The 14,549-nt window shown below is 37.8% G+C and overlaps 1 protein-coding gene across 11 annotated transcripts in view; it reads right to left on the reverse strand.

Annotated features, from left to right (window-relative positions):
* USP54 (ubiquitin specific peptidase 54) overlaps window positions 1-14,549 on the reverse strand; it is a 121,285-nt gene that overhangs the window by 62,009 nt on the left and 44,727 nt on the right. For all 11 annotated transcript variants that reach the window (XM_015562155.1, XM_015562156.1, XM_006760981.2 and 8 more), the window contains one exon: window positions 12,969-13,061. In XM_015562155.1, coding sequence (XP_015417641.1) covers window positions 12,969-13,061 — 93 coding nt within the window. The remainder of the gene's footprint in view (window positions 1-12,968; window positions 13,062-14,549) is intronic.

The following is a 14,549-nucleotide window of genomic DNA, read 5'->3' on the forward strand; positions in this document are numbered from 1 at the left end:
TATATAAATTAAGAAATCTTTTATTTAAAACATAACCATAATATCATTACAACACACAGAAAAGCATAATAATTCCTTAAATATATAGTCAGTTTAATAGAGATTCTTGCTCCAACTTTGGGAAAAGCAGAAAACAGCTGGCTAGTTTCTCTCTTGGGACTCTTTAACCTTATGTCTAAAAATAGCTACCTTCTGAACTTCTTGATCAGAAAATTGCCCACATATGCTCTACCAGTGCCTTTAAATTAAATTCAGTTAATGTCATATCTTCCCATGAGTTTAGGATTTTATTTGCCCCCAGTGCAAATTTGCACCACTTTATCTGCCATAAAGTTAAAGATCATCATAAGCTACCACACTCATTCCTGTTATCTACAAAAAACAGACAGACACCTACACACACACAAAGATATAGACATAGGTAGAGAGAAACACCAAGATTTCAAGACACTGAACAGAGACACACAAAGGCAGAGGCAAGCCAAATTCATCAGAGAATCATATTGCTTTCAGTGGGAAATCACAAACTAATGTAGAGATTTTTATAAAATATAATACTCAATTTGCTAATTTTTGCCAAGATAAAAAATATAGGATCTTATAGAGTACCAACAGTATTGAAATCAAATTTTGAGGATTAATACTATAACCACTTTCCCCACAGGGAAAATTAAAAGGGGGGCCCTTCTGGACAAACACAAATATTTTAAGATTATATAAGTTTCAGGTTCTTCCATGAACTGGGAAGGAGAGACTCATGATGACCTATTTTTTTTCTTGCAGTCATACCCCTCTATAAGACTATCATGTGAAATTCTGAACTCCAAACTTTAAAAAGAATAAAAGACTCAGAGTTATATTATCCCAGTTATGTCAGTGGTAAAATTTGTTGAAAATATTTAGGTTACAGCCTACTAGGATTTTAAAACTAAGAAAGCTTAACCAAAGGACCACACAGATACATTTGTATCCCATAGGTAAGCAAAACAAAAAAGTTCAACTCAAGGTGATATATTCATTAAATATAAGGACATATTTTCCTATTTTATTTTTTATATTTTTTATTTTTCAATTACTGTTAACATTCAATATTATTTTATATTAGTTCCAGGTATACAGCACACTGATTAGACAATTATATAATTTACAAAGTGATTCCCCGATAATTCTAGTACCCACCTGGCACCATACATAGTTATTACAATATTATTGACTATATTCCCTATGCTGAACTTTACTTCCCTGTGACTATTTTGTAACTACCAATTTGTACTTTTTATTATTAAAAATATGTTTTTATTGATTTCAGAGAGAGGAAGGGAGAGGGATAGAGAAATAGAAACACCGATGAGAGGGAAACATCGATTGGCCACCTCCCACACGCCCCCTACCAGGGATCAAACCCCCAATCCAGGCATGTGTCGTGACCAGGAATTGAACCAATCTCCCTCCCATCTGGCAACTCTCAGTTTGTTCTCTGTACCTACGAGTCTGTTTCTGTTTTGTTTGTTCATTTATTTTGTTCTTTAGATTCCACATACAAATGAAATCATATGGTATTTGTCTTTGACTGACTTATTTCACTGAGTATAATAACCTGAGGGCTGTTTATTACAAGCTAAAATTTCCAGGGAACATACTAGAAATCTAATTTCTTGGTTTAAATAGTCCAGGATAATGGGTTCAGTCCTCTCTGACACTGGCCATGAGTACAGGACAATGAAGAGCCCTCCATACCTGTAATCCACCAAAAAAAAAAAAAGAAAGAAAAAGAAGACTGGATTGCTAATGAATGATACATAGTTTCTTTTTTTTTAATTTAAATTCTTTATTGTTAAAAGTATTACATAAGTCATCTTTTTCCCCCATTGACATCTCCCAGGCCACTCCCATCCCTCAGCACAGGCCCTCACCCCGCTACTGTCTGTGTCCATAGGTTATGCTTATATGCGTGCATACAAGTCCTTTGGTTGATCTCTTACCCCCACCCCCGCCCTCCCCTGCCTTCCCTCTGAGGTTTGACAGTGTGTTTGATGTTTCTAGGTCTCTGGATCTATTTTTGTTCATCCACTTACGTTGTTCATTTTATTCCACAAATGGGTGAGATCATGTGATACTTATGCTAATGAATGATACATAGTTTCTTTTTTTTTAATTTAAATTCTTTATTGTTAAAAGTATTACATAAGTCATCTTTTTCCCCCATTGACATCTCCCAGGCCACTCCCATCCCTCAGCACATGCCCTCACCCCGCTACTGTCTGTGTCCATAGGTTATGCTTATATGCGTGCATACAAGTCCTTTGGTTGATCTCTTACCCCCACCCCCACCCTCCCCTGCCTTCCCTCTGAGGTTTGACAGTGTGTTTGATGTTTCTAGGTCTCTGGATCTATTTTTGTTCATCCACTTACGTTGTTCATTTTATTCCACAAATGGGTGAGATCATGTGATACTTATCCTTCTCTGACTGGCTTATTTCACTTAGCATAATGCTCTCCAGGTCCATCCATGCTGTTGCAAATGGTAAGAGTTAAAAAAAAAAGACTGGATTGCTAATGAATGATATGTAGTTTCTTTACCACTTTAACTCCCTGTGGTTATGCTTCAGTACCCAAGAGAGGAACAGCTACATGGAACATGCTCAGAAATATTGAGGGATTTGTTCCCTGAACTCTCAAATTTCCCCCCAATTAACAAGTGGGCTATTAACAGAACACAGACTTTCCTGCCCCTTCAGAACAGTCACACTGTTCTACAGAAACAGACTTATGTTGGGGAGACCTATATACAAAAGCCTATTTCCTCCCTGTCCACCATTCCCTGGGATTTATGTCTTACACTAGCATTCTTAAAAGAAAAATGACTAATTGAAATTTGTTGAATTTAATCAATCAATGCAACATTCTTCTTAGCCTATAACAAAAAACACTCTGTCCTACATCCTGGCACTGCAAAGCCTCTAGTACAATCCCTGGAAGGAGAACAAAATCTTTGTGGCATACTAAGTACAGAGGACGGATTTCCTCCCCTGGACTGAGATAAATAAATAAGCCAACACCAAAGTAAAGTCATACCCTGAGGGTGTAAGAGTAGATTCAATATGAATAATAACTAAGAGCTCTAAGCTATAGGGCATGACAACAGTTGAGGTCAGGAAAAATCTTTTAGTAATACTAGATGGAAATAAATTTGGGATTTTAGAAGGGACAGGTAACTAGCACACATCTCTTCTACTGTCTCAAAGTGGAAAGGCGTTGTAGTTCAAAGTAAGCAGAAAGACAGACTGATACAAATTTTTTTTAATGAAAGTCATCATTAAAAATTCCAATGGCCCTAGCCGGTTTGGCTCAATGGAAAGCATCGGCCTGTGGACTGAAGGGTCCCGGGTTCGATTGTGATCAAGGGCACATGCCCCGGTTACAGGCTTGATTCCCAGTAGGGGGCATGCAGGAGGCAGCCAATCAATGATTCTCTTTCATCATTGATGTTTCTATCTCTCTCTTCCTCTCCCTTCTTCTCTGAAATCAATAAAAATATATTAAAAAAGAAATTCTATGCAAGATTCTGAGGCTGAAATTACATTAGGGACTTCAAATAACACTGAAAAAACTCAGTACATTTTGCAGGACAAAAAGTAATGGCTTATCATTATTATTGTGTACAAACTACCAAAAAGCAATATTAAGCACTGGCTACAACATGTACTATGGTACCTGGTGAAGATCACAAAGCACCAGAATAGTGACAGACATTCATAGAGCAGAAGAGAAAAAAAATTATATAATCATATAAGGCCAACAGTACATGCAGTTTAAGGGTTGGTGCAAAGGAAAGTAAACAACTGAAGAAAAAGCAGATATACATAACTTTCAACCAAACGTGGAAGGGCAAATCCTTCATCCAAACATCAGATTAAGGGCAAGCTGTCTCGCTTCTGATGCATGTAAGAACATGTTTGTGTTTCTCTTTGTCCTTAATAATGGGTTCTGAAGCTAAAAAATTATGTTCTAACATAAAAAATTTGGACTTCATAGAATTGGCAAGTGTTTAACAAAGTACGCAAATTCAGGAATTTTGGAGTTTCCTGGATTTGTTTGGTTTTTGTTATGTTTATTGTGTCTCTGTACTACAGAATACTTTTATCCAAGAATTCATAGAAGAATGCCACTAGGATGTAATTATCTAAAGGATACTCAGACCATTCAGCCTCTTGAATAGCATATAATCACATGGAAAAGGGTGATTACTTTAGATTGGAGTATCCTGTTTTAAAATAAATCTTTGAAATAAAAATTTTACATATCAACCTTACCATTAAAGAATATAAACAGGACATGAAGTATAAGCAAAAAAGAATACTTACTAGCCTCATCAACTATCCCTCTACTTTTTAAATAGGGGGCAGAAGAAAGTGAGAAAGAAAATGTAGAATTACATCCACAAAGAAAAAACAACACATAGAATTACACCCACACTGTGACACCCCAAAGTCAACATGTAACTTAACTACAGGATGCCAGATAACTCCTTTGCTGACAGACTCCCAAGCTTTTTCCTTCAGATCTTTCCACCATCAACACTGGCCACACACACACACACACACACACACACACACACACACACCCCGCACCCTTCCCTTACTAAGTGAGGCATGAAGGCCTAGATTAGCAGACCTACCTAAAAAATAGGTGAGACCAAAAGTCACAATATGAAAAAGGCAAGTACCCAAAACTCCATAACTAAAATCCAAGATGTACTAAAACAATATATGAACCCAGAAAAGCTAAGTGTTTTTGTTATGGTGCAGGCACTGTAGGGAACACCAAGAGGGAAGAAAAGCTGTGCCACCTTCCCAAAAACTCACTCCATGGTAACCACTGTGAAGTCAAACAATCATGGATCTGGACAGAGACAGTGTTTTTAAAACTTCATGGAGATAAATTTCTGAAGTGGAGCTCTGAAAGTTGGATGTGGTTTGGATTAAAAGGGATGTGTTATTGTTTTGTTCACTGTTGTTACTGTTTTGGGTACCAAGGGATCCAGGCAAAGTGAACAATATCTGTAATGTCTACGGGGTAGCCATAACAATTACACCATCCGCTGTCATAGCTTACATGGAGAGTGCCTGGGGAAGGAAAAGAAGGGAAAAGAAAGTAGGTTTTTATAAATGTCTATCATCATGCATTTTGAAGTGATTTAAGAGACAATTAGGAGCCACTTCAAGGTTTTAAGAAGAGAGTAACTCTAGGGTAATTCTTAGGTTAGAACAAATGAAATAGGAAGATACTAGAGACAGAGAAGCAATTTAGGAGTCTAAAAAAAAGTATTATTTTTACTAAAACAGTGAGCAAAAAAACTTATTACCAGAAGTGTCACAGACCAGAGAGGAAGCATAAAGAGAAATGATAATCTCTGTAGTAGAATTAGGAAATTTTCAGTTTTCTCTTTACACTTTAGTGTACTTTCTAGAATGATAGCAAACATTTTTTTATACTTACAATAAAGTCATCATTCAAATAAAGAAAAAACATGACATGTATATAGCCAAAGAATAATAAATAAATGTCCATGTGCCCACCACCCAATTTAAGAAATAGAAAAATTGGCTCTGACCGGTTTGGCTCAGTGGATAGAGCGTCGACCTGTGGACTGAAGGGTCCCAGGTTCGATTCCGGTCAAGGGCATGTACCTTGGTTGCGGGCACATCCCCAGTAGGGGGTGTGCAGGAGGCAGCTGATTGATGTTTCTCTCTCATCGATATTTCTAACTCTCTATCCCTCTCCCTTCTTCTCTGTAAAATATCAATAATATATATATATAAACAAAGAAACAGAAAAATTAACAATGAGTTTGAGACTTCCCAATTGATTACATCCTCCTCCCTCCATCTTCCAGGGATAAACACTATCCTGAATTTTGTGAATCATTCCTTTTTCTCTAGTTTTATCACACATATATATCCCTAACAATATGTTCAGTTTGCCTGTTTTTGATTAGTGTACTAATGGAATCATACTTTACGTAGTTTTCTATGACTTGCTTTTTTCATTCAATATATTTTTGTGATTAATCCAAAGTTGATATATGTAGCTGCAGGCTATTCATTTTCACTACTATATAGTATTTTACTTTAGAAATAAACCATAATTTTTTAAATTCATTCTATTATAGTTGGAATGGGTTGTTTCCACTTTTCTGTAATCATAGAAACTACTAGTACTTTGAACATTCTGAAGTATATCTTCTGGTAGGTATGTATGTATATATTGCATGTACTTGTTTTCCGCAGCATATATTTAGGAGTGCAATTCACTGAGTGGTAGGATATATGCTAGTTCAATTTTACTAGAAAAATGACAAACCGTTTTACTAACTAGTAATATCAGTTTATATTCCAACCAGCAATGTATGTAAATTTTTATTATTCCACCTTTTAGATAACAGTTTTATCTGATTTTTAAATTTCTACTACCTAACAGGTATGGTCTAATTTATATTCTTAGATTACTAAACAGGGTAAGCATTTTTCATATACTTCTTTTAAAGCCTGTTTATGCCTTTTGCCCATTTTCCTGTTGACACATTTATCTTTTTTTGTTTGTTAATCCTCACCCGAAAATATTTTTTCATTGATTTTTAGAGAGAGAGGAAGGTAGGGGGAGAGACAGAAACATCGATGTAAGGGAAACACATTGATTGGTTGCCTCCTGCACATGCCTGACAGAGCCCACACTCCACGTGCCCTTGACCTGAATCGAATCCAAGACCCTTCAGTCCATGGGCCAACACTCTTACTTATTCTTTATAAGATTTCTTCTCTAAAGTTCTATGCTTGATACCAGTTCTTTTTTTTTTTAATATATTTTATTGAGTTTTTACAGAGAGGAAAGGAGAAAGATAGAGAGTCAGAAACATCGATGAGAGAGAAACATCGACCAGCTGCCTCCTGCACACTCCCCACTGGGGATGTGCCCGCAACCCAGGTACATGCCCTTGACCGGAATCGAACCCGGGACCTCTCAGTCCGCATGCCAACGCTCTATCCACTGAGCCAAACCGGTTTCGGCTTGATACCAGTTCTTTGTTGGTTATTTGTACCATAGATATTTTTTATATTTTTTTATTGATTTCAGAGAGGGGAAGGGGAGAGAGAGAGAAATGTCAATGATGAGAGAATCATTGATTGGCTGCCTCTTGCATGCCCCCTACTGGGGATAGAGCCAGCAACCCAGGCATTTGCCTTGACTGGAATGGAACCATAACCTCCTGGTTCATAGGTTGATGCTCAACCACTGAGCCATGCCAGCCGGCTGTACTACAGATATTTCTCCCAACTTGTAGCCTTATGTTTTTACTCTCTTTATGAAAGGGAGTCATCTGTGAACATTAAATTTTTTTTGTACTGAAATGTATCAATACTTTTCACTTTGTATTTTTCATGTCTTATTGTGGGGAAGAGGCAGTTCCATGACATGACTGCTGTGTGTCCCACAAGCTGGACCTCGGCCAGAAAAGGGGTTGCTTTCTGCAAAGCCCACTTAGAAAGTGATTATAATTGCTGTTCACTCTGACATGAATCAGCCCTTGCCCCCTGCTATGTACTGGTTCTTGGAACAGGTTGTTGTCCTGACCTAGTCAAGCATGCGAAGTAATCTCTCACACCTGGTAGCAGTCATGTACTAGTACCTGTGACTAGCCCTCTCCTCTTACCCTACATCATTCTTTGGCATCTGCCAAACGGCAGATAGATACATTTCATCCTACAGCCACCCAAAATATGCCGCATATGTAAGTTTTCCTTAATAAATTTGATTAAATACTACACTGGAGTGGCTAACCTTTTTCTTCTATCTTTCTCTGCCCTCCACTTATGGAGGTAGATTTTCAGTCTCAAGGCTTTTCCCTGGATCTGTGTGTACTAACACTCATATAATAAAACCTCTCTATCCCTGATGTCATGTTATTTTCTCATATTTCCTTCTAAATCTTGAAAAATTTTGCCTTTCACATTTTGTCCTTAATTCATCTGAAATTCTTAATTTTGGTATAATATGAGATAGGGATCTAATTTCCTTTATTTTTTTCCTATATGCATAACCAATTATCTAAGCTCCATTTATTGAAAAGTCCACTTTCTTCTTTGATTGGCAGGACAAGGAGCAAATTTCCCTATGTCTGTTTCTGAACTCTTGATTTTGCTCCATTGGTTTATTAATCAGACTGTGTTGAAACCGCATTATCGTAGTGATTATAGTTTTATAAGTCTTGATATCTGATAAAGTATGGTAGTCATTAGTGTTGCCTACCAACTATTTCTGGTTCTCCCTTCTCCCAAAAAGTATAACAGAATCATACTTCCTGGCCCCCTTGTGATTCATTAGAGCCACAGGATTAGCTCTGGTCAATGAGTTGTGAGCAGAAGTGACCTGCTGAGCAAACAAAACTGTGTAAAACCCTCCAGAGCTCTTTTTCCCTTTGGCTTAGCAACTAATAATATTCACTTTGGTTATAACATTGGCACCTCACTTCCCAAATGACTACCATCTGTAGGGTTTTCCTACTAACCTGCAGTGGACAAGTAACATGAATAAAAAATAAAGCTTTTGCATGTTTATCACTGAGGTTTTAGTTTGTTACCACAACATAACTTAGCCTATTCTGACTGATACTGATACACAAAGTAAGTTACTCATTTTGTTATTATTCTCCCAAAGTGTCCTATCTATTCTTCACTGTTTGTCATATGAATTTTAGAATTGAATTTTCTCAACTTCCAGGAAAAAGCTGCTGGTCAAAGCGTATATTATTACCACTACTTTGGAAAACATGGAAATATTGGAAAACAGTTGGGATTATCTAAAAAAGTTGAAGATGCCCTAACTGGTTTGGCTCAGTGGATAGAGCGTCAGCCTGTGGACTGAAGGGTCCCAGGTTCGATTCCTGTCAAGGGCATGTACCTTGGTTGCGGGCCCATCCCCAGTAGGGGCTGTGTAGGAGGCAGCTGATCGATGTTTCTCTCTCATCGATGTTTCTAACTCTCTATCCCTCTCCCTTCCTCTCTGTAAAAAAATCAATAAAATATATTTTTAAAAAATAAATAAATAAAAAAGTTGAAGTTATACATAACCTATGACCAAGTAATTCCATTCCTAAGTATGTATAAAAAAGAAAAGTGTACACATTTGTAGATGTGTATAAGAATGTCCTTGGCAATATTATTCATAAAAAATAAAAAATAACTGGAGCCCTGGCCCATGTTGCTCAGTGGAGGGTGTCAGCCTTCACACCAAAGGGTCTCGGATTCAATTCCTGGTCGGTCAAGGGCACCTACCTGGATTGCAGGTTTACTCTCCAGTCCCGGTCGGGTTATGTGCAGGAGGCAACCAATCAATGTGCCTCTTTCACAACAATGTTTCTCTCTGTCTTTCCCTCTCTCTTCCTCTCTCTCTAAAAATCAATGGAAAAATATCCTCGGTGACTCTATAAATCAATGGAAAACATATTCTTGGGTGAGAAGTAACAAAAAATAAATAAAATAAATAAACTGGAAATAACCCAAATGACTGCCAGCAGTAGAATGGATATACAGTGATTTACTTTATACAATGAAATACCATATGATAATGAAAATGAACAAACTCAATCTGCAAACAACATGATGACCTTATAAACATATTGCTGAGCTAAATAAGACACACACACACACACATTTATACAATAAAGTTTAAAAAACAGGTAATTTTTAAATTAGGTTAAGAATGGACACATAGGTAGTACAACTACCAGATAAAACAGGAAGTGATTACCACAACATTAGGAAAGTGGTTACCCCTGGGAGAAAGAAGAAGATGTGATTGAGAAAGAAAGGAGGGTGAATGACTATGGTACTGGCAATGTTCTATTTTTTTTAAATATTTTTTATTGATTTTTTACAAAGAGGAAGGGAGAGGAATAGAGAGTTAGAAATATCAATGAAACATCGATCAGCTGCCTCCTGCACACCCCCTACTGGGGATGTGCACACAACCAAGGTACATGCCCTTGACCGGAATTGAACCTGGGACCCTTCAGTCCGCAGGCTGACGCTATCCACTAAGTTAGAGCTGGCAATGTTCTATTTTGACCTAAATAGTTGTTACAAGGATGTTCACTTGATGATGATGATGATGATGATGATACTGGATCTCTGCTGGGATTTTATATCATATATCTTTTTTGTTAAATTTATTCATATCTACTTTATATCTTTTGTTGCTATTATAAAAGTTCTTTTTACATTGAATTTTCTGTTAGTTTCCAGTATATAGAAATGTAATTGAATGTTATACTTTGACCTTATTAGCAACAACGTGCTAAATTCTGTTATTGATTCTACTGATTTATCAGTAGATTCTTTGAGATTTGTTTAAATAGCCAATCCATCATCTACAAACAATGACAACTTTCTAATATATTCTTCCTTTGTCTTTCTTGCCTTATTATACTGATTTAACCTAGTTTAATGATATATTATTTTCATGTTCTATAAAAATATTTCTAAAGTAGGGAACAAAAGATACATCCTATAGGAGGGCCCAGGTTTTGATGTTCTATCCCAGGGTTGCTCCTCCATACTCTCATCATCCTTTCTCTTCTCACAGAAAATGAATCCCTCCAGTATGAATAAAGGAATATGTCTTAGAAACTATGGCTAGTCTAACAATTAAAATTTCTCAGTTATTAGAAAAGTTCAGCTCATACATATGGTCAAATTAATTCATCTGCATTATAAATCTATTTAAAATTTTCAAATTAAGAATATAATAATTAAAAGAATGCAAACAATGTCATCTAAAACATGAAATGTTTGCAAACTAAAACCTAATTATTTAACATTTATATAGCACTGAAGGATTGAAAAGCACTTCAGTGGGAAATCAAAATTTTTAATAAACTCCCAATATAACAAAAGAAAGAGTGAAGGAAAAGAAATCTAATGGATAGATCAGGCAGTGATGTGAGGAGGAAAGTACCAGAATTCCAACACAGGCTCAGAACAATGAAGACGCAAAATATAGCCTTTGATCCCCTCAACCCACTTATCTATCTATCATAAGCAACTGCTTCTCTGAAAGACTCCCAATATATATCCTCAGCCCCTACAGATTGAAAAACAACTTCCCTTCTGTACTTATATATCTCAGGAGGTGTCCCATAAAGTCTGGTGGTTGGTTTTCTTCATTTCTCTGGCTTATATAATGGTATCTATATAATAAAAGCCTAAGCAACCGTTAGGGCAGAACGACCAGTCACTATGATGTGCACTGACCACCAGGGGGCAGACACTCAACGCAGGAGCTGCCCCCTGGTGGTCAGTGTGCTTCCCCAGGGGGAGCACTGCTCAGCCAGAAACCGGGCTCACAGCTGGTGAGCACAGCGGCGGTGGCAGGAGCCTCTCCCACCTCCACAGCAGCACTAAAGAGCAGCAAGCTGAGCGGTATGGAGTGGCGAGCAGGCAGGCGGTAAGGAGTGAAGGCTCCTGAACTGCGGACATCCCCCAAGGGGTCCCAAACTGTGAGAGGGTGCAGGCCGGACTGAGGACCCCTCTCCCCCAGTGCATGAATTCTGTGCACCAGGCCTCTAGTTTATTTATATTAGCGTTAACAATTTGTTCCTATGGAAAGTGAAATATAGTAAGTGTCAATGAAAAGAATATGGCACAGTCCTGACTAATCAAAGACATGCCAAGGGGTCATATAAGTTCTTATTATCCCTTCCTCGTATAGATAAGAATTTCTAGTTTTAGGAGATTCTTCTGGGGATTTCTTCAGTGGTCAAATCTCTCTAGCAAGTATCATGCCTTAGTATTTTGCTTTTAATGCAATGAACTGAATTCCCTTTGACTTGCTGACCAAAGATCACTATATTTTTTGTTTATCTAAAACTAGATATTTAAGCTCGGCGGGCTTAAATAATTGAGCATTGGCCTATGAACGAGGAGGTCACGATTCAAACCCGGGCAGGGTACATGCCCGGGTTATGGGCTCAATCCCCAGTGTGGGGTGTGCAGGAGGCAGCTGATCAATGATTCTCTCATCATTGATCTCCCTCTCTCTCTCTCTTTCCCCCCTTACTCTCTAAAATCAATGAAAAATATATTTAAAATTAGAATTCAATGTCAATATACCTCCCAGAAAATCAAGCCAAATGCTCTTTTGAATAGAATTCTGTCTGAATGAGCACAGTAAGAAACCTTACAATTTGTAAAGAATTTGATTTTATTAAAATTTCATACTTAAACTCCTAATTAACCAATAATTTATATTCTATATTTTGCTAAAAGTTACAGTGGTTCCAAACAAAGGGTGGAGAGAAAAAAGATACTTGTGACACAAGTAGCAAAAGTTCAGAAGACTCAGTTATTTCTTTTTAAAGATATCTACCTATCATGGGCTTAAAACTCATGCTGGTTAAAAAACTGTTTTGAGTCAGTTGTTGCAATAACCAATATTACTGGGAAATTCTGAATTTTTGGGTCACAATTCATTTGGTCACAAGCAACTAAACATATAGTCATCGCATCCCAGTATCCCTGTGACAAACTAGGAATTCAGACTTGGCTTTTCTTAGTAGGAAGAATTTATTGCTAAATTTAGCTTTAACAGACAATAGTTCATTACATTAAGAATACTTGGGTTGTTTATGCTTTCAAAATAAAAATTTAGAATTAGCTTTTCAGTTAAAAACACTCAAAGTCTAAGCACATTTTAATACTATCCTATCACCTTAAATAGAGCTGCATAGGCAAAAAGGTTAAAAAAACAGACTACTTAAGCCAAGTAGTAATTCTTTGAAGAAAAATAAAACTAATGATAGCCATCCTTTACACTGAACCACAGCAAATAACTTTGATTAATCAAAAGCATCCTCAATATTGAACATTTGGCAACTTAATGATAGTGAGAAGAATCAAATTTGAAGTACTTACCTTGAGAGCACAAAAGATGCAGGAATCTCCCATGCATTTGTGAGTTGTAAGCTGCCTAAAGCTACGTCGGAAGATGTCCAAGTGCCATAAAACCTGGCAAAGGAGGGAAAACACATTACTCTATAAGAAGCCACCATTTAATTTTAAATTCAAGAGTTCAAGCGAATATTGGTAATGATTGCAGAATATATCTTTATTCCCAAGCGCAAAGTTTATTCTAGTATATTAAATGTCAATAAAAGATGAGGAGGCATCTAACAACAGAGAGAGACGACCATATTCTGGAAAAGACAGTAATTTGAACACGAAGGAAGGTCACACAGAAAATATGGCATGACATACATCAAATGTGAACCTGAAGAGGATATTTATGGGTTAATAGCTGCAGAGTAAGATTTTATTTTAATGGTCCACAAAAAAGCACGAATATTTAAAAACGTATTTAGAGCCCTAACCTATTTGGCTCAGTGGATAGATAGCATCGGCCTGCGGACTCAAGGGTCCCAGGTTCGATTCCGGTCAAGGGCATGTACCTTGGTTGTGTGCACATCCCCAGTAGGGGGTGTGCAGGAGGCAGCTGATCGATGTTTCTCTCTCATTGATGTTTCTGACTCTCTATCCCTCTCCCTTCCTCTCTGTAAAAAATCAATAAAATATTTTTTAAAAAACACGTATTTAGAAGCTTGAATTATAGTGTGCGATTTTGTCTTTGTTAGACTTCTCAATTTTTGGAGAGTTGTAACTTCCTTAAGTCAAACATTTAAAAAAAAGGTGATATCAACAATGATAAATCATGTCCATTGTATGTAACCTTGATATGATGTGATGAAAATGGCACTTTATTGTTATGGTCTTCCTCTTAAGAACCCTTACCCCCAATTTAATCATGAGGAAAACATCAAAAAAGTTCAAACAGTGGGACATCCTATGAAATACTTAACTAGTACTTCTCAAAACTGTCAAGGTCATCAAAAACAAGGAAATTTTGAGAAACTGTTATAGCAAGATGAACCTAAAGAAACATGACAAGTAAATGTAAATGTGGTATCCCAGATGAGATCTAGAAATAGAAACAGACACTAGGTAAAAACTAAAGACATCTAGATAAACTATGGACTTTAGTTATAAAAGAAACTAGAGGCCCGGTGCACAAAAATTTGTGCACTGGCGGGGGGGAGGGGGTGTCTTTCAGCTCCACTTGTGCCCTCTCACACTCTGGGACCCCTCAGGAGATAACGACCTGCTGGCTTAGGCCCGCTCCCAGGTGGCAGAGGGCAGGCCCAATCCCTAGGTGCAGCCCCTGGTCGGGCTCAGAGCAGGGCCGATTGGGGAGTAGGGGCATCGCCCCCAGTCATGCACAGAGGAGGGCAGATCGGGAGGTTGCGATGTCACCCCCAGTCACGCTCAGGGTAGGGCCAATTGGGGGGTTGGGGTGACGCCCCCATCACACTCAAGGCAGGATCGATGGGGAGGTTGCGGCGCCACCCCCTGTCATGCACAGAGCAGGGCAGATCAGGGGGGTGGGGCGCCGCCCTCTATCACCCACAGAGCAGGGCCGATCAGGGGGTTGGGGCACCGCCA

This window comes from Myotis davidii, unplaced genomic scaffold (genome assembly GCF_000327345.1).
Source record: "Myotis davidii unplaced genomic scaffold, ASM32734v1 scaffold134, whole genome shotgun sequence".
Classification (NCBI taxonomy): Eukaryota; Metazoa; Chordata; class Mammalia; order Chiroptera; family Vespertilionidae; genus Myotis; species Myotis davidii.